Below are 27,438 nucleotides of genomic sequence, written 5' to 3'. Positions count from 1 at the left end.
ACTGGGCCCACTCTCCACCGTGGGATCCGCACTGGGCCCACTCTCCATCACTATAGCGTCCGCGCTGGGCCCACTGTCTATCCCCACGGGGTCCACGCTGGGCCCACTTTTCACCTTAAAACGACCCCCCCCCCCCCCTTTGTTATTGACCTTTCAACTAACTGGATCAGCTGCTTCTTATCGACTCTGTCCATGCACCTATTATCTTATCCACCTCAGTCAGGTTCCCCCCATCCTTCTCTTCTGTAAGGAAAGCAGCCCGCGCTTATCCAGCCTCTCTCTAGCACTGAAATGCTCCATCGTAAGCAATATCCTGGTGAATCTCCACTGCACCCCCTCCAGCACAATCAACTCCTTCCTATAGTGCGGTGACCACAAGTAAATCCATTGGAGAGAAAGGAAAACATGCATTTGTGTGGAGATAGCAAGAACTGCAGGTGCTGGAGCCTGAGATAACACAGTATGGAGTTGGAGGAGCACAGCAGGTCAGGCAGCATCAGAGGAGCAGGAAAGTTGACATTTTGGATCAGGACCCTTCTTCAGAAATGGTGTGGGGGAAGGGAGCTCAGAAATAAATAGAGAGGAGGGGTGGGGCTGGGGAAGGTTGGTGGGATGGTGATAGGTGAGTGCAGGTAGGGAGTGGTGAAGATTAGTCAGTGGGATGGAAGGGGGAGGATAGGTGGGAGAGAAGACGGACAGTTTGTGTCAGGCCAAGGAGGCGGGGATGAGAGGGAGGGTTGGACATGTGATGACGCCGGGGGTGGGGAGATTTTAAAACTGGTGAATTCTATGTTTAGGCCATTGGGTTGTAGGCTCCTGAGGTGGTATATGAGGTGTTGCTCCTCCAGTTTATGGGTGGTGTCATTGTGACACTGGGGGAGGCCCAGGATGGACATATCACCCAGGCAGTGGGCGGGGGAATTAAAATAGTGGGCGACCGGAAGGCGTGTCGTTTGTCGCGAACAGAGCTCTGAGTGCAGAACCTGCCACAAATATCGGATTTCCCAAAGTGCTCCGCAGACAGTAAATTACTTCTTAAGGTTTAGTCTCTGTTGTAATGTATGAAACTCCGGAACCAAGTAGCACGTCTAATGGGCAGCAAGATGACAATGTTTTGATGTTTTTAATCTGTCATGTGCCTGTGGGAAACATTGTCGGAGCTGGAATTGCTGTTTCCCTTTGATCTCGGTCTGCCTGCACGTGGCAATGCGAGTCTCCTGAGAGTGCTAGTTCATTTAACAGGCTCGCAGAAACAGCCATGTGTTCAGGGCATGAATTCACACGTAGCTATTAAATTAATTTCACTGTGTTATTAAATTCACTCAGATGTTCGAGCACCCCCGTTGTCTCAGTTAATATCCGAGTCTGACAGAGCAAGGGGAAGTCTGCCTCCACCCACCAGAGACTCCTGAACAGGTCTGAGCGCTAACTCTCCCCACAGGAAGATGTGCGTTTAACACAACGTTTCCCAACCTCATTTTCACCGTTGTAATGTGGGAAGTGCTGCAGCCCATTTCCGCACAGCCAGCAGACAAGTCCAGGCGGCAGAGAGGTGATCTCTCCAGCTCGCCCTCCCCGTGGCAGCCATCGTTCGCCTGTAGTTACAGGGGCGGATGGAGTCGCAGTCTGAGGGCTGATCTGAAAGACACCCCCTGCAGCAGTGCAGCACTCCCTCAATCCCCAGGGGTTACCATTGACGAAAGGCGAACTGGAGTAATTGTATACACACTGCGGCTCTGACATCTGTCAGAGTCTGGGAAACCAGTAGCGAGTAACTCACAGTGATCCAACTTAAACCTTCCGATCGACAAGGCACAAGACAGCAATCTGATAACATACTCTCCACTCATCAATATGGACACAGCTTAAACCACACTCTAGAATCTCGAAATAGAAATGGAGAAAGTAGGAGCAGGCCATTCAGCCCAGCAAGCTCACTCTGCCATTCAAAATGGTCAAGGCCGCTGCTCTATCTCAATGCCATACTACCCATACCCCTCAACAGCTTTAGCTTCCATGAATCCATTTCTTTCTTAAACAAAGTCAGTAACTTGGCCTGTATGGTATTCAGTGGTAGGGAGTCCCTCTAAGTGGAGACCAAAACCATCCAGGACAGCATGGTAGGTGGCACAGTGACATGGTGGCTAGCTCTGCTGCCTCACAGCGCCAGGGAGGCAGGTATGATTCCACCCTTGGACGACTGTCTGTACGGAGTTTGCCCATTCTCCCCATGTCTGCGTGGGTTTCCTCTGGCTGCTCCAATTTTGTCCCACAGTCCAAAGATGTGCAGGTTAGGGTGGGTTAGCCATGGGGAAATGTGGGGTTATGGGGATAGGTGGGGGTGGGGCTGGGTCTCAGTCTGAGTGGGATGCTCTTTAGAGGGTTGGTGCAGACTCGATAGGCTGCACTGTAGGGATTCTACAACAAAGCAGCCTGCTTGATTGGAGCCTTCCTCCACCACCGACGCTCAGTAACAGCAGTGTGTACTATCTACAAAAGTTCACCAAAGATTCTTAGACAGCACCTTCTAAACCCACGACCACTTCCATCTTGAAGGACAAGGGCAGCAGATACATGAGAACACCATCCCCTGCAAGTTCCCCTCCAGGTCACTCACCATCCTGACTTGGAATACATCACCGTTCCTTCACTGTCGCTGGGCCGGAATCCTGGAATTCCTTCCCTAATCATATGGTGGATTTCCCTACACCCCAGGGACTGCAGTGGCTCCTGGAGCTGTCAGTTAGGAATAGGTAACAAACTTTGGCCTTGCTAGGGATGGCCACATTACAAGAATGAATGAGGACCCTTGTGAGGGTCATGTGCCTCTTCAGAAAGAAACTTTCTGACCCAGACACAGGGACTGTTGCAGCTCAGACTGGGAGCTGTGCACACATGGGGTTGGCAATGAGGAGAGTGATGGCTTTATTGACAGTCACGGTCCCCTGTGACCACTACTCTTACGTTGGGAATGGCCAGCCAGAACCTAAACCAACTCTCCAAACTCCAGTCAACGATCATGGTAGCAGAGAGGCTAAAGGGGACTATAAATGTAAATTAAAGAATTAATTGAAAAATCACCTCTGATGTTTATGGGTGCCTCTGTACTTACTACTGCTTGAGAAACCTTTTAAAATGAAAGCAAGTTAACTGTTCCTCCTTACCAAATAACAACATACTGGGCAGGAAAAGGACTGCCAGCCCATCTAATCCCTGCCAGAATTCTGAGGAAGGGTCACTGAGCGCGAAGCTCTGTTTCTCTTCACAGATGCTGCCAGCTGTGCTCAGTTTTTACAGCACTTTCTCATTTTTGTTTCTCATTTCTAGATCTGTAGTTCTTTTGGTTTTTAATCACCTGGAAAGAGCAATCCAATTTGTTTCTTTCTTTCACTGCAGCCCTCTGGTTTTTTTTTTGTTTCCTGACTGTCCCAGTGTGTATTGAGTTCACTTTTTGGAAGGTTCCTATCGAATCTGGTTCCCGAGCCCAGTCAGACCACAGTCCATTGCGTTCAATCAATTTCACCCTCATTTGCCACTCTGCTTGTGTCACAAAACTTCTGCTGGGGAGGGGTCACTGGACGTGAAACGTTAACTCCGTCTTTTCCTTCACAGATGCTGCCAGACCTGCTGAGCTTTTCTAGCAACTTTGTTTTTGTTCCATATACAGGGAGTCCCTGATTTACAAACATTCGGCTTCCAAATGTTCATAGTTATCAACACGATCCCGTACAAGACTATAGTAATAATAAATTTAAAGATTCAACATACAAACATTTCCTCATACTTATGATGGCTGTCTTATACTGTCCTGCATTGTGTACAAATCAACTTGCAAACAGACTCAACAATGGAACCCGTTTGCAAACCAGGGGCTGCCTGTACTTAACAATGATTTTAAAACACAAAATAAAAGTATAATCCCATTAATCCCAAAACATTTCTCCATATAATAAAAATAAACAGCTTTTATATAGTGTCCAAAACACCACCATCCTGCTCCAGTACAGAACCCAAACACCTCTTACTCATGCCAGAGTCCCTGTATGTAACACTTTGGTAGGTTTAAGTTCCTTGTGACTTCAGCTTTTCGAATGGAACTGCAGAAAGCTTCTTCCTGGAACTATCGTACATCTGAGGTTCAATGTAGTCAGCTTTAATAATCTCTTCAGGGTTTTAACTTAGTACTTCTGGACTGGGACTAACAGCAATGTTCACTATAAGGTAACTTCATTCACTATATCCTTCCATTATCAGGACTACTACTCTGTACAGCTGTCTTCATCTAAGAATTTCACAGGACTGCCTAAAAACGCAACGTAAAACTGAAGCCAAAAGTCTCTCTCTATAAATAATGGGTTTTTCTCTTAAGTTGAAAAAGACCAAATTCCAGAAGTCCCGAAAAAAAATTTGAAGCTTCATTATTTATATTACTGGGTCACAAAACTTTCTACACTAAACAAAAACCCATTAGTGTTTCACAAAAACCCATTCACGGGATGGTTAGGCCTCAAAAAGTGTTTTAAAAGAGATCACCATGGCAACAGAGATACTTACAAGTTAATTATTAACTTCAGACAGCCTGAAAGCTCAAAGTTGCTTAACTCCAAACCAAAATCCCAAACTTACAATAAATGATCTTAGATAGAGAGATGTATATATATATATCCTATATATACAGCTGGAATACTGTGAACAGTTTTCTTTCCTTTATCTAAGGTAAGATATCCTGGTGTTGGAGGCAGTCCAAAGAAGGTTCACTAGGCTCATACCAGGTATGGAGGGACTGTCTTATGAGGAGAGGTTGAGTAGACAGGGCCTGTACTCATTGCAGTTCAGAAGAATGAGAGGTGACCTTACTTAAATGTATCAGGTACTAAGAGGATGGATGTGAAAATGTTGTTCCTCCCTGTGGGAGAGTCTAGAACCAGAGGGCATAATCTCCAAAAAAGGGGTCACCCGTTTAGGACAGAGCTGAGGAGGAATTTCTTAGATGTTGGTGAACCTGTGGAATTCTTTACCATTCAGCTCATCACGCCTGTTCCACCATTTGATGACATTGTGGCCAATCTGTACCACAGTGGTCTGCAGAGAATGGCTCACTAATTATATTCAATTCTGAGAGAGACAGATTTTTAATCAGCAAGAGAATGAACAATTATAGTTAAAAGGCAGGAAATTGCAATTAAGGGTGGTCAGATCAGCCATATTTACATTGAATGCCAGAGCAGACTCGATGGGCTGAATGGCTGGCTTCTGCTTATGGCTTTATGCTCCTGTATTCTGACGCTTCTTTGCTTCTTCAGTTATTCATCTTAAAATGCTGTCTCCTCTGTGGATGCAGCCTCCTGCCTGTGGAAAAAATCTCTCCTTATTTACTCTATCAAAATGTTGAACACCTCTTATTAAAGCTTGCCTTTTCACCAACTCTGCTCGAACAGAACAATCACCGAGAACAAGCTGAGCTATGCTAGATTGTGATTAGTGAAGTGCTGCACTACTCTGCAATTGTTATTAAACAAAGCTGGAGAAACGACTGTGGCGAGGAATCCGACAATCGCATTTCCTTCAGAGACTAACATCAGTCAGGCAGCATTAAATCTTTCACGCAGCACAAAGACTGACACTTTTATTGATGGAGGTTTTTATTGAGCTGGTTGGTACAGCATTTTAATTTGATTCTTAGCTGATGCATGTCTTGGTCCTGCAGTATGATGCCAGGGATTGCACTGGTATTTATCAGTACAGGTCAGTTCCCTTCAGATTCAATCGACTGAGAGGATGGAATGCATCATGCATGAGGATCAGTGAACAATGAAGAGTTTGGCAGCACACTGAGAAAATATAGCCAGCGGCAGAGATTAGGGACTGGGCTCTGTTGGTGGCAATGACTGTGGCCTCCCATCTTTTATCCCATATTAGTCTTTGTTCTTCATGCAAACAGCGACCCAGAGCAATAATTACCTGCTCAATTGTTTTACCCCACACCTTTTTCTTCACATCCTCCCTTTTGTTCTTTTTTAACAGGACCTGGTAAACAGCAGCACGTATTGTCCTTCCCCCTAACTGAAATTTATTGTTAGTCTGTGTGAAGCCAACTTCTTTTTTTTATTTTTGACAGCTGACATGGACACTGAGACTGCAACTGAGCAAGGAAATGCTTCCCTTAGTGTTGCGGCACAAATAACCATGACCCTGTTATAAGAAGGATAATATTTAACTGGAGAGGGTTCAGAAAAGACTTACCAGGAAGTTGCCAGGAATTGAGGGTTTCACTTATAAAAATAGACTGTAACTTTTTTCACTGGAGCGTAGGAGGTTGAGGGATGACCTTATTCAGGTTTATAAAATGATGAAGGGCATAGATAAGGTGAATGATTGGGGCCTTTTCTTAAAGGTGGGGGATTTCAAGACCGGGGGACTTATTTTTAAGGTGCGGGAGATAAAAAGAACATGAGGGGCAAATTTTTACACAGAGAGTGAGTCATGTGTGGAATGAACTGCCAGAGAAAGTGGTGGACATTTGGATAAGTTCATGAACGGGAAATGTTTGGAGGGATATGGGCCAAGCATAGGCAGCTGGGAGTAGTTTAGTTTGGAAACATGCTAGGCGTGGACTGGATGGACCAAAGAGTCTGTTTCCATGCTGTATGACTTTATGACTAATAAATATGACACTGAAATATGTCAGAGTTGTGCTGCAGTTGGCAGAGCCTGAGCCAGAAGCTGCTGGTTGGCGAGATGGCCAGTGTGGATCATACGGGCACCGACGCACTAGCAAGGTTCTGTTCAGTACCTGTCCCTTTGCCCTACCCAGTTGAGATGCTATGGGTTGTTGTATCTGTGAATGGAGAACTATGGAAGTATTGCCTTCAGACTGAATGGCTTGCTGCGCCATTTCAATGGGCATTGAGGAGTAAGCCACATTGCTGTGTCTGGACATGTGAGCCAGATTTCCTTCTGTAAATGGTATTCTTGAAACAGAAGGGTTTAGATTGCCATTATTGAGACTGGTTTTGTTTACCAGATTTTAGTAATTAACTGAAATTAAATTAGTCCTGTTTATTTGGGCCACCACACTAAGGGAAGCACTTCCTGCACGTGCTCAGTTGCAGTGTTTGTGCCAGCTGTCAAAACAAGCAGGTTGGCTTGACACAGACTAACAATAAATTTCAAGCTTCCCATTTTAAGCTCTGTACAGTCTGCAACCAATTGCATAATCTTGCATTTCGTATGGCTATCAGACAGCAACTGTTCCTGCTGTCAAACATGTTTTAGACATTTCAGTAAATAAAAAAGACTGTGAAAATTCAGTAAATGAGATTCCAATGCATAAAATTGATTACAACGCTTGACAAAAAATCAATTTAAAAAGTATTTTGACAATAAAATGAAAAGTAATGAGCCGCTATGGGACTCAGATTGATGACCCTGTGATTAAGAGTTTCATTAGCTACAAGTTGAGCTGCCTGGTTTATGGAAACCTCCCTGCAGGAAGTCTTACAGATCAGATCTATCCTAAAGAGGCAGCATTCACATATTATCTCATTAAAATTGCGATCCATTACAGATTTTAATCTGGGATGAATTGGTGTTTTTCAGTGAACCACAGTGATATGTAGCTAGGACAGGGATATGTGCTGTACTGCTGGTCACCTGTGTTTGGTGCCCATGTCCCTTCTAGGCGATAGAGGTCACGGATTTTGAATGAGGGGAGGGCAATCTGCTGTGTCAGAAAGCTGTCCCATAGGGAATCTGCAAATCTACCAGCTCTCCCCCACCTCCACTCTCTCTGTCATGACTGAGGGGACTGGGGCCCAATCTAGTCAATGTCTTGCAATGGTCCTGCATCTGTTTAAGATCCTGCTCCACTTTGAGCTCCCATGACTGATGGTGATAAGTTACCAACATGATCCCAACCCGAAACTCCAATAGGAAATAGGCATAGGATTTGTTGTGAAATTGCAAAGGGAGTTGGGGTTCAGCTCAAACAACCAGCAGGGGGCAGTGTTGGGGGTGTGGGGGGGTGGTGGAGGTCAGGTAGCTCAGTTGGCTAGACATCTGGTCTGTGATGCAGAGTGACACAAACAGCACAGGTTCAATTCCTGTATCAGCTGAAGTTCCTATCTTCTTAACTTCACCCCTTACCTGGAGACCCTCGGGTTAAAGCACCACTAGTTGGCTCTCTAATGACAGAGCAGTCTGCTGGGTCTATGGTGACTTTAACTCACTTATTATAGACTATGTGCAGGCAAAGCCTTTGTAATGCCTCCAGGTATCCTGTTCCTAGAAGAGCTCGCAGCTGTCCAGTGAGTGAGGGCCCTGTGAGAGATATCAGGAAGAAAGGTTAATGGACTGAACAGTACAACAACAAAACAAAAGGCTCAATCAGCATCAAACTGCCTCTGCCTGGCTTTTATGAGAGTCAGGAGAAGGATCAGGATCAGGAGAATGGCCATTCGGCTTCTCAAAACAGTTCTACCATTCAATCAGATCTGGGCGGATCATGGAATGGGATGACCCGACAGCAACAATGTGCATTTACGTAGTGCCTTTAATGTGGTAAAATAAGCCCAAGGTGCTTTGCAGGAGCAATTATTCAACCAAATCAGGCACCAAGCCTCATGGGAAGATATTGGTCACAAAGTAGGTTTTAAAGAGCATTTTAAGGGAGATGGAGAGGTTTCAGAAAGGAATTCCAGGGCTTCAGGCCTCAGGAATCTGCTAGCGCTGTCACAATGGTCAAATGATTAAAATCAGTGACATGCCAGTGATACAGCATCAGAGGAGTTCAGTCTACCCATCAATCCTGTGCTGGGCTGTTTGATAGAGCACTCTGATTAGCCCCGTCTTTTGCCCAAGTGCCTGCTATATACTTCACCTTGTATTAATTATCCCATTCCCAGATTGGGAATTATTAATGAATTTGTTGCCTTCACCCTTCAGGCAGGGTATTCCGGATCATTCCCAACAACTGAACTGGACAGTTAGAAATCCATGATCAGGAGCAGGAGGAGGGCCAGGGAGCAGAGGGTGGATTCCAAAGATGAAGAAAGTTTCTGTCTTCTGTGCAACGACATCAAACTGCATTTATAAAACACCTTTAAAATAATGGGATGACCCAAAGCGTTTCCTGCAGCATTGTTTAAAGTGTGACACTGGGCCATGTGGGTGATATTAGGTCAGGTTCTCAAAGGCTCAGGGAAAGAGGGAGGTTTGAAGGGGTGGTCTTTGAGGTAGAAAATGAAGCTGAGAGGGGGGAATAGGTGTAGGCTGTTGGTGGTTATTTCCAGAACTTGGGGTCCAGGCAACTGAATACAGGGCCACTAATGAAGAAACATTTGGACAGGTACATGGATGGGATGTACAGAGTGATATGGACTAAACACAAGCAAATGGGACTAGATTAATTGTGAAAACTGGGTGGCATAGGCAAGCTGGGCTGAAGGACCTGTCTCCATGCTGTAAGCCTCTATGACTCTAACGCTGGGGCAATTCAAACTAGGAATACATAAGAGGCCAGAACAAGAGGAGCACAGAGATCTTGGAAGGTTGCTGGGTGAGAGCAGATTTCAGAGGGGGGAGAGAGGACATAGAGGGATTTGAATCACATTAAACTATTGATGGACCGTGAGCCAATGGGGGTTCAGCAATAAACACAAAGCAGCTAGGGGAATGGGATTCTGTGAGAGATGAGACAAGGGTGAATAGAGGTTGATAGAGGAGAGAGGCCAGGAGTGCCTTAGGACATGAAGAAAGCCAGGACTGACACAGGGACTGCAGCCCAGGAATACCTGCTTCAAAAGGCAGGCTGGGCTATCCTCTGGGAAGGAGGTGGGTCTAATCATGCAGCCTCTCAAGTAACAGTCGGTTGAGCTGCCACTAAGCATCACAGTAAGTTTGGGGGCAGGGAAAGATAATCTTGGAGAGAGTTCATTCCCCAGGCCGACCTGTAATTTCCTTTCTGTGCCGAGGTAAACACTCATCTGCCTTCCATATCATTTCCCCAAGCTGGGCTGTAATTACAGGGACTGCTGAAGCAGATCGACAGGCACACACTGAGTGGGCTGAGCAGGTTGCCTGAGAGAATGCAGGAGCTCACTGCCTGAGAATCAAATGCATTGAATCAATGGTACAGTTGCTCCACAATCCACGGGATCCTGGCTGTCCCATTGAGATTGGAACTTTCTCCACAACAAACTCTCTCTGTCTCAGTCTTTAAAGCCCCGATTTACCCCAAATGACCATGTGCCCCACAGAGTTCTGCTATTCCCTCTTCCTTCCAATGGATAGGATTCAGATTCCTCCCCCCAGTCCCAGGCCCATCCCTTTCTTGGTGGTGGGTGGGGAAGGTGGGGGGAAGCGTTTCAGATTTCCAAGCTGCTTTTATGTTAATTAAAACTTCTGGATTCCACCTCATTTCCAGACGGTGCTGGTAATCTGAGCATCGTTTCCATGGTTAAGGGGTGATGGGAGTGCAGTGGGAATTGTTACTGGACAAGTAATCCATCCTGATAACTCATAGGATTTAAATTCAATAAATTAACTCGAGTATAAAGCTAGCAAGCACACTAGACCTAGCTTTAGCCATTCACTTCATCCATCAATGTCCCGTTCTAACTCCCAGCCACTCCCACATTTACTGTGCCATCTCACAGAAAACATTTGATTCCTTAACGCAGTTTCACTGCAATACATAGGGATGCTGTTGACTTCCTTTTGTGAAGGGCAGCTGTTGGGGTTAGAACATAGAACAGGACAGCACAGGAACAGGCCCTTCAGCCCACCTTGTCTCCACCATCAGGTGCCATTCTAAACTAATCCCATCTGCCTCCGCATGGTTCATATCCCTCTATTCTTCGCCTGTTTGTTTGTCTGTCTAAATGCCTCATAAACATTGTTATCATCTCTGTTTTGAACATTTCCCCTGGCAATACATTCCAGGCATGTACCACCATCTGTGTAAAAAAAAACTTGCCTCACACATCTACTTCCTCCCTCTCACCCCAAATCTAAGCACCCTATTATTTGACATTTCCACTCTGGGAAAAAAGACTCTGACTATCTACACTATCTGTGCCTCTCATAATTTTATATACTTCTGTCAGGTCGCCCCTCAGCCTCTGATGCTCTAGCAAAAACAATCTAAGTTTGTCCACCCTCTCCTTATACATTCTAGGTAATATACTCCAATCCAGGTAACACTCTGTCTAAAGCCCCCACATCCTTCCTATAGTGTGGCGACCAGAACTGCACCAAATGTGGCGTAACTTAAAGTTTTATTCAGCTGCATCATGACTCACCAAATACTCCATCGACAAAGGCAAGCATGACATATGACATGTTGGGGCGAATCATTGGTTTTACCACCTGAGGGAAAATGTTGTTGCATGTGTGCATTTGGGAGTACGTGTGTATCTGAATTAGTGTGTGTGTGCATGTGATTGAGAGTCTCAGTGTATTTTCGCGTGTGTCTGAGTGAGAGTAAATGTGTGTGTGTGTGTGTGTGTGTGTGTGTGGGGTTAGATGTCATCAAAAAACTCAAAACTCACACAGTAGGAGCAAATTACTGCAGATTCTGGAATCTGTACTGAACAAAAACATGCTGGAGATTACAGCAGATCAGGCAGCATCCATGGAGAGAGAGAGAGCAAGCTAATGTTTTCAGTCTAGATGACTCTTCATCAGAACCAATGGTGAAGAGTCATCTAGATTCAAAACATTAGCTTGCTCTTTTTCCATGAGTGCTGCCTGACCTGCTGTGATTTCCAGCATTTTTTGGTCCATATATGATCTGGCTCTTCACTGTGGCAAACACAGAATATAGGAGCAGCCGTAGGCCATTCAGCCCATTGAGCCTACTCCATTACTTAACATGGTCAGAGTTAATCCTTTATTACAGTGCCATGCTCCCACTCTCACCCCATACTTCATTCCACTTTTAGCCTCTGGAAATCTCTTTCCTTCTTATATAGAATCAGCACGTTGGTTTCCACCACTTTCTGTTGATAGACAATCTCAATGGTTTACTGCACTCTGAGTGACACAATTTCTCCTCATCTCAGTCTGAAATGGTCTACCAGGTATCCTGAAACTATGACTCCATCTTCTAGACTCTCCCTCCTACAGCCAGAAAAAACATTATCCCTGCATCCTGTCTGTCCAGTGAGATTCCCTTCAATCTTCTGAACCCAGGTTCGTACAGGCCTAACTGATCCAATCTCTCCTCATGTGACAAACCTGCCAGCCCAGGGATCAGTCTGGTGAAGTCTCACGGCGTTCTCTCTGTGGCATGTATGCCTTTTTTTGGGAAAGGAGACTAAAACTGCACACAATGCACCGGGCGTGGTCTCACCAAGGCCCTGGATAGCTGCAACAAGACTTGCTTCTTCCTATACTCACTGATCAGTTTACAAGGACGCCCAAGTCCCTTTGTACAAAAGTAGTTGCTTTCACTTTGCACAATAACATCTATTTGTCGGACTTTGTGAAAAGCTTTCTGAAATTCAAGTACACCACATCCATTGGTGCTCCCTCATTTATTTCACAAGTTAAGTCGTCAAAGAACTCCAGTCAGTTCCTTAATCACCATTTCTTTGTCAAAAATCCACGTTAACTTTGTGTAATCTCTTTGGGATTTTTAAAGCATCCTGTAATCACATCCTTAATTACAGACTGCAATATTGTATCTTGTATTGATCATAAGCCCATAAGAAACAGGAACAGGTGTAGGCTATTCAGCCCCTCGAGCCTGCTCCATCAATCAATAGGATCATGGCTGATATGACATTCCTCGCATCAACTTAGAGTCATAGAGTTATTGAGCTGTACAGCACAGAAACAGACCCTTCGGTCCAACTCGTCCATGCCAACCAGATATCCAAAATTAATCTAGTCCCATTTGCTAGTATTTGGCCCACATCCCTCTAAACTCTTCCTTTTTATGTACCTATCCAGATGCCTTTTAAATGTTGTAATTGTATCAGCCTCCACCACTTCCTCTGGCAGCTCATTCCAGACACGCACCACCCTCTGCGTAAAAAGGTTGCCCCTTAGGTCCCTTTTAAATCTTTCCCCTCTCACCTTAAACCTATGCCCCCTAGTTTTGGACTCCCCTACCTTGGGGAAAAGGCCTTGGCTATTCACCCTAGCCATGCCCTCACGATTTTATAACTTCTGTAATGGTCACCCCTCAGCCTGCAATACACCAGGGAAAATAACTGCAGGCTATTCAGCCTCTCCCTATAGCTCAAACCCTTCAACGCTGGCAACATTCTTGTCAATCCTTCATGAACCCTTTAAAGTTTAACAACATCCTTTCTATAGCAGGGAGAGCAGAATTGAATGCAGTATTCCAAAAGTGGCTTAACCAATGTCCTGTACAGCTGTGACATGACTTCTCAACTCCCACTTTCCTGCCCTTCCCCAGTAACCTTTGATTCCCCGACAAGAATCTATCTATCTCAGCCTTAAATATACACAAGGACTCTGTCCCCACAGGGTCCTGTGGCAAGGAGTTCCAAAGATTCACAAACCCCTGAGAGAATTCCTCCTCATCTCAGTCTTGAATTGGTGCCCCTTTATTCTGAGACTATGCCCTGGTCCTAGACTCTCCCTTGAGGGGAAACGTCTCAGCATCCCTGCCAAGCCCCTTAAGATTTCCATTTATTACAGTGAAATCACCTCTCATTTATTATTGTGGGATCTTGCTGTGAGCTGCGTGTCTGCCGCATTTCCTGACACTCTGGTCCTACTTTCAGTGTCTGTGAAGTGATTGGAATTGTCCTGAGGGGAGCAGGTGGATGGCGCAGTCTTTCCAGTGACTTTGTAACATCCTGTTGCTGCAGTGCGATAAATCTGATCAAGTGAATGAGGCCTCGCTGATAACTGCAATGAAAAAAGTCAGCACACACCAAAACACCAAGACAGGCCTGAGTTCTCGATCGATGCAATGAAAAATTAATCTGCTGATTAACAGGCGAGCACTGAGCCTGGGAGCTGTGCAGTTTTCAGGGAACTGCCAGTGGGCCTGGAGCTTTTCCCAGTCAGTGCACTTCCCCAGTGACTGAATATTCACCCGTCCCACCCTCCCCCACTCTCTCTATCTTCACTGGCATCAGGACACTGTCTCCTCACCTCACCTTTCGCAGTTTTAGCCTCATTAACCAGCCCAGCACTGCTCCCCTGCCTCCATGTCTCCTCCCCTCACTCACTGGGCACAGTGCACAGCATGGCTGCATAAGGAGGCTGTCACAGAAATTTGAGAGGCTCTCTCTGTCTTCTTGAGTTTCTGGGGTCAGGGTGAGCAGCGGAGTCTGGGGAATTTCATTGATCACACTGTAGGGAGCACACCTGAGACTGCTGGTGAACATAGCTTGGTACAGTCCTCAAAATCCTTGTGTTTGTGCAGACAGATTTGCACAAATACACACACAAGCACAAGCACAAGTATATGTAGACACACTATACACAGTCCTGGGAGAGTGCTGCACTGTCAGAGGATCGGCACTGAGGGAGTGCCACATTGTCAGGAGGTCAGTACTGAGGGAGTGTCGGAGGGTTAGTACTGACGGAGTGCCGTACTATCGGAGGGTCAGGACTGAGGGAGTGCCGCACTGTCAGAAGGACAATACTGAGAGAGAGCGAGCTAATCTATGAGAGAGTCAGTATTGAGGGAGTGCTGCACTGCCAGACGGTCAGTGCTGAGGGAGTGCTGCACTGTCAGAGGGTCAGTACTGAGGGAGTGGGCACTGTCAGAGGGTCAGTACTGAGGCAGTGCTGCATTGTCAGAGGGTGAGGGAGTGCTGCACTGTCGGAGGGGTAATGCAAAACTCTTCAGTGAAGGCATTGACCGTCGGATTAAATATCTCCACAGGTGGCACTGTGTCATATTTTGCTCAGACTCCTGTGAAATGTCTTGGATGTTGTCTTGCAGTAATGGCACTGCATCCATGTGATTTTTCCTTTGTCCCTTTTCTGTGGTCTCTGATCACTGTGCCATGACCACTGAATCGCCCTGTCTTTCAGCACCTGGCCTCCAGTGCCGAATCTGACCTGGGTTTAGATTGTGCAGAGAATGGTGGCAGATCGAGGCGGAAGAAGCATCTGTAAGTACCTTCAGTCAATGTGGCAGTCAGTGCCGTGCTGTGCTGTGATTAAATTCAGAACTCCTGTTTGTCCTGGGTTGTATTTATGATCTGGATCTTGGTGTACAGGTGACAATTTAAAATTTTGCAGATGACAGTCAACTTTGAAGGATTGTGAACAGTGAGGAGGACAGGGTTGAATTCCAAAACTATTTCCCACGAGAGAACAAATTTAAAAATAAATCCTTTTTAAGTTGTGGAACCCAGAATGAGTCAGGGTGTTTCGGGTGTCCAACTGGATCGTGATATCCAGCTCCATGAATTCACAGCTTGTCAGGGGAGAGTTTGGAAGTGCTCAGAGGTCCTGGTCAGTGGTCCACCTAAGAATAAAAATAAAGGGTTTTACTGGGAAAAGGTGCCTCAGGCCTGTGCCAAGAGGTTCCTCTGGACATCATCCATCCCTTCAGCACCACTTATAAAACCAAACTGGACATCAGTGAGCTACAAGCAAGGCCCAATATGTATTTTGACATGTAACCACAGTCAGGGATTACAGGGATTGGTTTCCGTACAGGGCTGTGCTCGTAGTTTGTCCCTAGTAGCCATGGCAACGCTGAGGGGACATCTGTGTAAATGTCAGACAGTGGAATCAGTCTCGACTGAAACATGGATTGACCTGGATTTACACAGAATCATATGTCCCAGTGTCAGGAAACACAGAGGTCACTTTACTTAGAGAGTGTAGTGTGTCAGATAATTCCGGCGGGACAATCAATATAGAAACAGCCAGCGTTCACATTCACATTGTGCTGAGCTTGCAATGTCACGGATCAGCCCAACGCAGTGAGCAGCAACTTCACAAAAATTGTTGGAGACAAAATCACAAAACGACATGAACAAGTTGGTGGAAAGGGCAGATCAGGGGCAAATGAAGTTCAATGTAGGGAAGTGTGTGGTGATGCACTTCGGTAGGAACAATGTTGAAAGTGGCTATAAGTAGGGGATACAAGTCTACAGCAGGTGCAGGAGCAGAGGGAGCTGGGCGCACAGATCCTTGAAGGCAGCAGGAAAGGTGGAGAGACCAATGAGTAAAGCGCACAGTGTCCTCAGCTTCATTAACAGGGGCATTGGGTACAAGAGCAAGGAGGTGTTGGTGAACTTGTACAAGACATTTGTTAGACCTCAGCTGGAGTATTGTGTACAGTTCTGGATGCCACATTATAGGAAAGATGTGAACACATTGGACAGAGTGCAGAAGCAGTTTACAAAAAATAGTTCCAGGAATGACGAACTTCAGTGATGAAGATAGATTGAAGAAGTTGGGATTGGTCTCACTAGGGCAGCACAGAGGCACAGTGGCTAGCACTGCTGCCTCACAGCTCCAGGGACCCGAGTTCAATTCCACCCTTGGCCAACAGTGTGAAGTTTGCACATTCTCCCTGTGTTTGTGTGCGATTTCTCCGGGTGCTCTGGTTTCCTCCCCAATCCAAAGATGTGCAAGTTATGTGGATTGGCCATACTAAATTGCCCATAGTGTCCAGGGAAGTGCAGATGAGGTGGGCTAGCTGGGATAGGATGGTGTGGATCTGGGTGGGATGCTCTTGAGAGGGTTGGAGTGGACTCGATGGACTAAAAGACCTGCTTCCACATGATAGCCATTCTACCGAGAGAAGAAAGCTGAGAGGAGATTTGAGCGAGATTTTCAAAAATCATGAGCAGACCTGCCTGGAGTAGATCGGGAGAAGCTGTTCCTACGCATAAAAAGAGCAATAATGAGAGGCCATAGATTTAATTTGGTGTGCAAAAGAAATAAGGGTGATGTGAGGAAAATCATTTACACTCAATGAGTAATTAGGGTGTGGAATGCATTGCCTGGAAATATGGTGGAGGCAGGTTCAATTAAGGCATTCATGAGGGGCATTGGATGGGTATTTGGAGAGAAATGGTGAGCAGAGAGATGGGGAAAAGGCAAAAGATTGGTATTGGGTGATAGAACAATGGGCTGAATGGCATCCCCCACCATAACTATCCTGTGATTCAATGAAGAGGGGACATTAGCAGAGGTACCAAAACCTCGCTGAGTGACGCAGACTTCCAGGAGTGTTTTGAAGGAGGACGGAGGAAGGGAATTTCAGAGATCTGAGCCTGGCAGTAAAAGGCCGTTCATGCTGGGAATAGTTTACAGGATTTGTGTGAGGGGGAGGGTAGAATTAGAGGGAATGCAAATGACAGCAAACAATTGGTATGTTGGCCTTCAACACGAGAGGATTTGAGTACAGGTATAAAGTGCTGGTTCCATTGTGTGAGACTCCACCTGGAGTATAGTGAGCAATTCGGGTCCCATTACCGAATGAAGTCTATGCCCTTGAGGGAGTGCACCTGAGGATCACCACCCTGATTCCAGGGATAGTGGGACTGTCCGATAGGAAAGATTGTAGAGACTGGGCTGGAGTTCCCTGGAGTTAGGAAACTGATCTCGTCGAAAGTTAAAGCATTCTTCCAAGGGCCAGACAGAGTAGATGCTGAAAGGATGTTTCCCCTGGCTGTGGGATTGAAAAGACAAACTATTTAAAACTGAGATGAGGAGGAACCTCTTCACGTAGAGGGTGGAGAAAGTTTGGAATTCTCTGCCCCGGGAAAGCTCAGGTATTGAGCAGGTTCAGGACAGAGATCGATTGGCTGCTTATCGCTGATTGTATTGAGGGAAATGCAGATAGTGAGGTAGAAGATCCACCATGATCTAGTACAGTGGAGCAAGCTTGAGGGGCTGAATGGCCACCTCCTGCTCCTATATTCCTGATGACTAACATCAGTAGTGGGAAAAATTCTCGAGTCCATTGTCAAAAACTTTATAGCAGAGCATTTAGAAAACAGTGGCAGGATCAGACAGAGTCAGCATGGATGTATGAAGGGAAAATTATGCTTGACAATTCTGTTGGAATTCTATGAAGATGTAACCAATAGAGTTGACAAGGGGGGAGCCAGTTGATGTGGCACATTTGAACTTTCAGAAGTGTTTGACAAAGGCCCGCATAAGAGTTTATTGTGCAAGATTAAAGCGCATGGGATTGGTGGAAGGGTACCGAGATGGATAGAAAACTGGTTGGCAGAGAGGAAACAAAGAGTAGGAATTAATGGGTCCTTTTCAGATTGACAGGCAGTAACTAGTGAGATGCCACAGGGATTGGTGCTGGGACACCAGCTATTCATAATATATATTAATGATTTGGATGAGGGAGCAAAATATAACATCTCAAAGTTTGCAGATGATACCAAGTTGGGTGGGAGGGTGAACTGTGATGAGGATGCAGCGATCCTTCAGCATAATCTGGTAGGGTGAATGGACAAATCAACGGCAGATGCAGTACAATTTGGTTAAGTATGAGGGTATTCACTTTGGAAGCAAAAACAAGAAGGCAGATTACGACTGAATGGCTGTAAATTGGGAGAGGGGAGTGTGCAGTGGGACCTGGGTGTCCTTGTGCACCAGTCACTGAAGGTAAGCATGCAGGTGCAGCAGGTGGTAAAGAAGAAGGTAAATGGTATGTTGGCTTTCATTGCGAGAGGTTTCGAGTACAGGAGCAGGAGATGTGTTGTTGCAGTTATACAGGGCCGTGGTGGGGCCACACCTAGAATATCGTGAGCAATTTTGGTCTCCTTTTCTGAGGAAGGATGCTCTTGCTTTCGAGGGAGTGCAGCGTAGGTTTACCAGGCTGAGTCCAGGGATGGGTCTGACGTATGAGGAGAGATTGTCTAGGTTAGGAATGTTTTTGCTGGAGTTCAGACAAATGAGGGGGAATGTCATAGAGACTTATAAAATTCTAACAGGTCTAGACAGAGTAGATACAGGGAGGATGTTCCTGATGGTGGGTGTGTCCAGAACCAGGGATCACAGCCTGAGGTTTCTGGGTAGACCACTTAGGACAGAGATGAGAAGACATTTCTTCACTCAAGGAGTGGTGAGCCTGTGGAATTTATTACCACAGGAGGTAGTTGATGCCAAAACATTGAATGTATTCAAGAGGCGGCTAGATATAGCACTTAAGGTGAATGGGATCAAAGGTTATGGGGAGAAAGCAGGATTAGGCCATTGAGTTGGACGATCAACCATGATAATGATGAATGGTAGAGCAGGCTTGAAGGGCCGAATGGCCTCCTCCTGTTCCTATCTTCTATGTTCCTATGTTTCTATGAACCAACCTCTCTCTGGCGTAGCTGGTCATGCACATGCTCACTAAGCTATTCCCAGACGTAAAGTATGATGGACAGAAGTGTAGCACAGCTCAGCCAGCTCCGCAGGGGAACCCGGGGAGTGGCTTAGGGCTGACAGATATGGACTGCATTAATCATACAGTCAGCTTGACTCATGACAGTTCAGTGATCCTGAGCTCAGGCTGATCCACTCACCCCTCGATCTCTCCAATGTGAACTTCCAATGGCTTCACCTTGTGTTTTTCACCCCCCCACAGGGGCAGTCGCCTGGGCTTCCTCCGGAAGTGGAACGATGCCTGCGCTAAGAATGATCTGGACTCCCTGAGGTAAGGTGTCTCCACTCAGTCATAGGCTCAAAGGTCTTCACACTTACTACATTCCTGTTTCCAGTCCACCACTCATTTCCCCTCAGAGTGTCTCACCTCTGCCCTTCTCCCCTCCACTTATCACCCCTCCATCCATCTCTGCTTCCCTCTCCATTCCTTTAATCTCCTGCTCCAGCCACTCCTTACCTCTCTCCTACTCTACAGTTGTTTTTTTCATTCCTTAATTTCACTCTTGTTCTCCGCCCCCAGAGATTGGGTAGGACAGTTTGTCAGACACTGTCCCCCTCTGGGACTGGATGGGACAGTGGGTCAGACAGTGTCCTTCCCCCCATGCCCCCCATTATGGGAGTGGGTGGGACAGTGGGTCAGACACTGTCCTTTCCCCCGCCCACCTCTGGGATAGAGTGAAGTCCTGAATAACAGCTGTCTTCCTTTGTCTCTTTGGTTTCTGATGGTCTGTTGTTGTGTTTTGTGACTAGGCCTACAGCAGAGGAAGCCGCACAGTGGGGAGAATCACTGGATAAGTTATTAGCTCATCGATGTGAGTACCTTAATGTGTGAGACTGAGTACATGTGTGAATGAGATGAGGAGTATGTGTGAAGATGTATACACAGCTCTGACAGTGTAAGAGATGTTATTGATATGTGTTCAACATTAGCAGAGAAAAGAACAAATGGAGAAGTCACTTGAAGATGGCATGGTGGTTCATTCGTTAGCAATTCCGCCTCAAAGAGAACGTGCAAACTCCACACACAGTCACCCAAGGATGAAATCGACTGGGGTTCAATTCCACCCTCAGGTGACTGCATGGAGTTTGCACATTCTCCCCATGTCTGCGTGGGTTTCCTCCAGGTGCTCCGGTTTCCTCCCACGGTCCAAAGATGTGCAGGTTAGGTGGATTGGCCAGGCTAAATTGTCCAGAGTGTCCAGGAATGTATAGGCTAGGTGTGATAGTCACGGGAAATGCAGGGCTGCAGGGATAGGGAAGGGGGTTGGGTCTGGGTGGGATGCTCTTTGGAGGGTCAGTGTGGACTCGTTGGGCTGAGTGGCCTGTTTCCACAGTTTAGGGATTCTGTAATAGCGAGATAGATACACACAGACTTGAAATGACGAGAGGAAGGTGAGATTGGAGGATAGATATCAATCGATATTCAGAGATAGATGGATTAGAAGATCAATATTGATTGATGATAGGGTTTGGAGAGATGTCAATAGAGAGTTGTGGAATCATAGAGAGATACAACTGGAAGAGCTGCGATGGTGAGTGAAGAGATAGATGGTTTGAGAGCTGATGGATAGATCGATAGACAGACAGAGAAATATAGACTCGGAACTGGACGTAGGGAAGGATCAATGATGAAAATGAATGGATTGATGAATATGATATCATTAATAGGCAGATTAATTTTTGGCCGATCAATGTCTACTTTATTTTGAAGTACTCCTACTTACAGTTTTTCTTGGCAGCAGTACTTGTTGGAATCTGATTTCCCTGGAAAGTATCCCTTGTTGAGAAGGTGCTGGCGCTGTGTTCCACCTCGGCCTGTTGTACAAGATGTGGAGCGACAGACAAGCTCAGCCTGTAGTACCGGGTAGTGTCAGCAGATGGTGATGCTGCACAGCTTGACTGAAACACGGTGGGTGTCGCCCCCTATAGACACTGAGGGGCAGTGCTGTCAGATTTATTTCCAAAAGCGGAAGAAGCAGGAGCAGCCAAGCGTGATGGACTCGTTACCGACAAAATTATTTGAAAGGTTCATTGGTGGACTTAGGTTATAGATTCGTAGAGACTCTTCAGAAAGAGGCGCTTTGGCTCATCGTGTTTGTGCTGGTCATCAGACATTCATCAATTCTAATCTGATTTTCCAGCACTCAAGTAATCATCTAATTATTTCTCAAGGTTGTAAGGGTTCCTGCTTGTAACACCCTTTTGGAGAGTGTATTCTAGGTATCCACCACCCTACAGGTAAAAGAATGTTCCTCAAAATCCCACCGTTTATTATAAAACTGTCCTCCCCAGTTATTGACCCCTGTCCTAATGGGAATGGCTTTTCCCCATCTACCCTGTCTATGCCCCTCAGAGCTGTGTACACCTCAATCAGATTGCCCCTCGGCTTAATCCCCTCTAAGGAAAACCTATCTAGTTACCCTCTGAATCTCCTCTGCACCCACTTCCAGTGTAATATCATCCTTCCTATAATGTGGTGACCAGAACTGCACGGAGTACTCCAGCTGTGGTTTAACTAATGGGATGTTCAGCTCCATCAGAATCACCTCACTCTTGTTTTCAATGATAGCAACACGATGGCTCAGAGGTTACCACTGCTGCCTCACAGCGCCAGGGACCCACGTTCGATTCCACCCTCAGGCACTTGTCAGTGTGGAGTTTGCACTTTCTCTCTCTGTCTGTGTGGATTTCCTCCGGGTGCTCCGGTTTCCTCTCACAGTCCAAAGATGTGCAGGGTAGGTGGACTGGCCGTGCTAATTGTCCATAATGTCTAGGGCTGTGTAGGTTAGATGGGTTAGCTGTGGGAAATGCAGGGGTACAGGGATATAGTGGGACTAGGTAGGGTGGGATTCTAAATAAAAACTGAAAGAACTGCAGATGCTGCAAATCAAGAACAAAAACAGAATTTGCTGGAAAAGCTCAACAGGTCTGGCAGCATCTGTGAAGAAAAAAAATCAGAGTTAACATTTCAGGTCTTCCCCAGATTTTAACTCTGACTTTTTCTTCACAGATGCTGCCAGATCCGCTGAGCTTTTCCAGCAACTTCTGTTTTTGTTGCTGGGTGGGATGCTGTTCAGGGGGTTAGTGTGGACTCACTGGGCCATATGGCCTGCTTCCACAATGTAGGGATTCTACAATAGTGGCAGATTATCACATGAAGGTGGTGTATCATGTCAGTGAGGAGCCGAAGCTAAGCGTTAACCTCTCAGAGTGACGACACTTTTGTCAGAATTGCACCTGCCCAATCCATCGAGCCTGAAATGTTCAGGCTGCTGCTGCCCCTTCTCCAATGCTGTCCTGAACATTTCCCTGGTTTGTTGATCTGGTTTTCACCCCCGCTTCTGCCCGCTCACATGGTCCTGAAACAGGGAGGCAACATTTCACCCACGCTGGGTTAGTCAGGATCAAGTGCATTTCTCATGCTTGCAAGAGTGGGCAGGGAATGCTTAAAGGTTTGGGGAGGGGTCTGTGCTCACTGGAGGAGATTGAGTCTCACAACATAAGGGGCACAGCCCAATCATACATGCACCACTCCCTGAACAGCAAGCTGATCACAGCCAGGCCATCTATTTACATGTCACTGAGGGGGAATTCTCCAGACAGAAATCAGTATGAACCGAAGCCAGCTAATTACCACTGAGTGACAGTGACAGTGTCCCCCCAGTCCTCAGTGATGTGATGGTGTTTAACCTTCATGGTGAGAGGTTTGAAATACAGGAGCAAGGAAGTCTTACTACAGCTGTGCAGGGCCCTGGTGCGACCACACCTGGAGGATATGGAGCAGGTTTTGAGACTCCTCACCTCATAAAAGATAGACTTGCAATCGAGGGAGTTCAGTGAAGTTTCATCAGACTGATTCCCGGGAAGGCTGGCTTATTCCTGTGAAGGCAGATTTAATTGGCTGGGCCTGTATTCACGGGAGTTTAGAAGCATGAGAGGGGATCTCACAGTAACCTATAAATTTCTGACGGGGCTGGACAGATTGGGTGCAGTGAAGATGTTTTCCCTGGCCAGGGTCCAATACAAGGATCTCAGGATACTGGGTAGACCATTTCAGACTGAGATGAGGAGAAATATCTTCAAACAGAGGGTGGCATTCCTATGGAATTCTCTGCCATAGAAGGCTGTGGAGGCCAAGTCACTGAATATATTTCAGTAAGAAATAGATTTTTGGAAGCTACAAGTGTCACGGGCCATGGGTAGAGAGTGGGAGTGTTGTACCAAGACACAGGGTCAACTATGTTGAATATAGCAGAGCAGGCTCCGTGGCCTGAATGGCCTACTCCTGATCCTAGTTTCTAGGTTTCTGTTATTTCCTCTGGTTTTTCATAAATTCAGCAATTACAAGACTTTAAACTTTGAATGTTGTAGTATCATTGTGTGTATTTCAGATTGTAACTCAGTAAATGAACTCTAGCGCAACAGCGAATGTGGCATCTCAAGGTACACATTTACATAACAATTAGTTCCTATCTCTTTCTGGTAACAACAGAGGGCAGCGAAGAATGGGTAGCGCCCTCTAACAGAGAAGATTCAATAATGACCTGAGAGAGGTCTTTGTGAACCTGAACGAGTTTAATAGGGTAAATGTAACAAAGATATTCCCACTCATTGTAGACACAAGATGAACGTGATTCGGTCACTCATTATTCCCATCAGGAATTCAGGAAATACCCAGATGGCTGAAAAATGGTAAGGCTGTGGGCCTCACTCCCACAGGGAGTAGCTGAAATGACGTGTATCGATACAATTATTGGGGAAGCCGGATAAAGTCATGCAGGAGAAAGGAATAGAGCAATATGTGGTTCAGATTTGCTAAAGTGTCAAGTGGAATATGAGCCTATCCCCATCTGTGGTCTACATTCTGTGTGAAAACACTGGGAAATCCTCAGGTACAGAGTGCTGAGTCTATCATGTGTTGGATTGGTTGGGATTAGGGAGGGGGAGGGCTTTTATTACCCTTCAGTTATTATTCCTGCTGGGTTCTTTTTTACGTATTCTTTCAAGTGGGTATCACTAGCAAGGCCCAAACCTACACCCTAATTGCCCTTGAACTGAGTGATTTGCTCAGGTCATCACTGAGATTCACCCACGTTGCTGTGGGTCTGGAGTTATTTGTAGGCCAGACTGGGGTAAGGATGGTAGATTTCCCTTGGGAATGAGCAAAAGGGATGGATTTTAACAACAATCCAATGATCGTTACAGTCACCATTGCTGAGATCGGCTGGATTTATGAATTGAATTCCAATCCCATCAGGAATGGGATTTGAACCGTTGCCCTGGAACCTATGGGTTATGAGGCCAGCCACATTACCATTGAGCTAGTGTCTCCTTGAATCTACATGAATTTTGAGAGAATACCACAGTGAGTGACCAATTGGAGCAGAGGGTGAGAGGGTACAGGATACAGATGGCAGTTCCACTTGACCTTGCTCTGTTTGTCCCCTCAGATGGCTTGATGGCTTTCAAAGGCTTCCTGCGTACAGAGTTCAGTGATGAGAACATTGAGTTCTGGCTGGCATGTGAGGATTACAAGAACACCAAATCCAATGCCAAACTCACATCCAAGGCCAAGAAAATCTTTGAGGAGTTTATTGATACCCACGCCCCCAGGGAGGTAAGAACCCACTGGGACATGCACAGAGACCAAAATGATCTGGAATCTGGGATAGGGCGGTGCTCCCCTTCCTCTGTCACCTCTGCAGCAACCACTCGTTTTTTCACACCGGGGAATTACCCCTCTCCAGGAGCGTTGCTCCCAATTGGAATTTTGCCACCAAGGGGATAGCAAGAAGGTGCCCGAAGGTTCAGTGACAGGGGCAGGTTCTGAGGAGTGTTTTGGAAGACAGTGAGGTAGCAAACGGCAGAGAGGGCCTGAGGAGGACAGGCAGCTGGAGGCTGAGAAAGAGACCAATCCCAAAGGGCTGAAATGCCGACAGTGATGTTGTAATTGTAAAGCTAGCTTATGGACACAGCCCATGTGAATCACATCCAGCAACACCTTAAAGACAGGCCTGGAACTAGGTGAGGGGGGGGGTGCGGGGAATGGAGTAACAACTGGTAAATACACTGTCATCATCAACACTACCTTATCTCTGGGGCTGGGGGTGCGGGTGCGAGGGCAGTGGGGAGGGCGTGAGGAGAGCGTTGGGGTGTGGGGGTGGGTATCTAGGAAACAGAAATTTAGCAACCTGAAAATCTAACATTCTTTTCCATGTGTGTTCACTCACCCCTTCTCCCTTTTCTCTCTCTCACCCCCAATTCTCCCACTCTTTCTCACTCCTCCCATCATTTCCTTCCCTCTCTTTCTCCCACTGTCTCTCCCTACCTCCTTCTCTCTCCCTCCCTTCTTCTCTCTTCCTCACTCCTTTTCTCTGTCTCTCCATCCCTCTGTCTCTCCCCTCCCTCCATCTCTTTCTATATCTCTCATTCTCCCTCCCTTGTCTCTCTCTCGCTTTCTTTCTCCCTCCCTCTGTCTTTCTCTCACTCTCTCCCACCCTGTCTCTTTTTCTACCACCCACCTCTTGCCACCTCTCTTTCTCTCCCTTTCTCCCTTCCCCCCCCTCCGCTTCTCTCCCTCCTTCCTTGCCCCTTGCCCTCTGTTTTTCTCTCTCACTCTCTCCCTCCGTCTCCCTTTGTCCCCCCTCTCCCTCCCTCTGTTCCTCCCTCTGTACACCCCCTCCCCCAGGTTAACCTGGACTCTCACACCAGGGAAGTGACCTCCACTAACGTGCTAAGCCCAACTCACTCGACCTTTGACCTGGCCCAGAAGCGGATCTTCGGCCTGATGGAGAAGGACTCCTACCCTCGCTTCCTGCGCTCGCAATTCTACCTGGACTTGTCGAACCCCAAGAAGCTGAACGGGGTGATGTAGGGAGGATTCAGGAGGTGGTGCCGGTGGGAGCGGGGGAGATCCTGACTCTCCGTCCTCCGCACCCACTTCCGTCCTCCCCACCCCGCCTCACCCCAGGGCTTGCATGCTGCCCCTAACCCCCAACAACCACAGTGGCTCCACCCCACCCACAGGGGACAGAACCACATCACGTTGTCTTCGACACGTTGCCTGAGATGTGAGGAGGACAGTGAATGGCCATCTTCCTGGCTGGATAGAATGACGCTCAGTGATTGGCTGGTTTAAGACAGAACCGCAGTCAAGGATATGGTTGCTTTTCCCTCCTACCATTGCCGCGGTGACCCTGTGGTGCCATTGCATGTCGATTTATTTTCAGACTGTATCCAAGGTGGCCAACAGTGAAGGTGATCCAGATAGGAGTGTACTCCTCGGCTGTGATAAATGTCCATTTATTTATTGTTTCCTGTGCCACCCTCTGGGCAGCAATCATGCTGAGAAAGGGTTGGCGCATTTACAGACTCAGTGGTGTCAATTTTACCTCCCGGCCTGACGTGGACAGAAGCTGCACACTCACGGAGTACGGCTTTAACTTCCCCTGTGTTATTGTCGCGTTTTATTTATTGTATTCCGAACGGCCTGCATGTACCCACCTCCAGTTTGCACACACGCACAGGCCCTTCAGCCCTCCACGCCTGTGTCTGTTCTGTCCAACCTTTCCGAACGCGTGCCCGCTGCGAGGGCGGGCAAGGAGGCCGGTGGACTGCAGGAAAACCTACTGCCCTTTTGCTGTGTCCATCCTGTAACAGGTCCTCCAACCGTGGAACCAGAATAATCATCCCTGCAGAACGGGATTGGGGCGGCAGGAGTGGGGAGTGGGGGCTGGCGCTGGGGTTGGGGGTGGGGGCTTGTTGTCACCACCTCGGTTTAGAGGAAGCAACGTCACGGGTAGCTGGGAAATGAAGCTGGCATCTTCCCGGTTTCTGCCTGGGCAAGGCACGCAGCCATTCTGACGTTGCTTCCAGCTATTGGTACAACCCAGCAGCCAGAGAGCTGCCCACTGCTCAGTGTGAAGATGGCTTCACCTTCAGTGCTATTGAGGGCTTGGAACAAGCCACCTATGTGAATCACAGGCAGGAACAGGAACACTCAACAGCCCCCAGTTTGCACGACCTCCTGGATCCTGGTCTCTGACTCTGTGGTGAAGGAATGGTTGGTTGACTTTCGGCCAGGTGGTT

At 46.9% G+C, this 27,438-nt stretch overlaps 1 protein-coding gene across 3 annotated transcripts in view; it reads left to right on the top strand.

Moving 5' to 3' along the window:
* The window catches only part of LOC109911971 (regulator of G-protein signaling 3-like), a 72,586-nt gene extending 45,959 nt beyond the window's left edge, over positions 1 to 26,627 (top strand). For all 3 annotated transcript variants that reach the window (XM_048616576.1, XM_048616577.1, XM_048616575.1), the window contains 5 exons: positions 15,025 to 15,104; positions 19,553 to 19,621; positions 20,101 to 20,162; positions 24,801 to 24,967; positions 26,039 to 26,627. In XM_048616576.1, the coding sequence (XP_048472533.1) occupies positions 15,025 to 15,104; positions 19,553 to 19,621; positions 20,101 to 20,162; positions 24,801 to 24,967; positions 26,039 to 26,224 (564 nt within the window). In that variant the 3' untranslated portion in view covers positions 26,225 to 26,627. The remainder of the gene's footprint in view (positions 1 to 15,024; positions 15,105 to 19,552; positions 19,622 to 20,100; positions 20,163 to 24,800; positions 24,968 to 26,038) is intronic.
* Positions 26,628 to 27,438: the final 811 nt, after the last annotated feature.

The sequence above is a fragment of the Rhincodon typus genome, chromosome 35, assembly GCF_021869965.1.
Source record: "Rhincodon typus isolate 14 chromosome 35, sRhiTyp1.1, whole genome shotgun sequence".
NCBI lineage: Eukaryota > Metazoa > Chordata > Chondrichthyes > Orectolobiformes > Rhincodontidae > Rhincodon > Rhincodon typus.
This window is presented reverse-complemented; position numbering and strand designations above follow the sequence as displayed.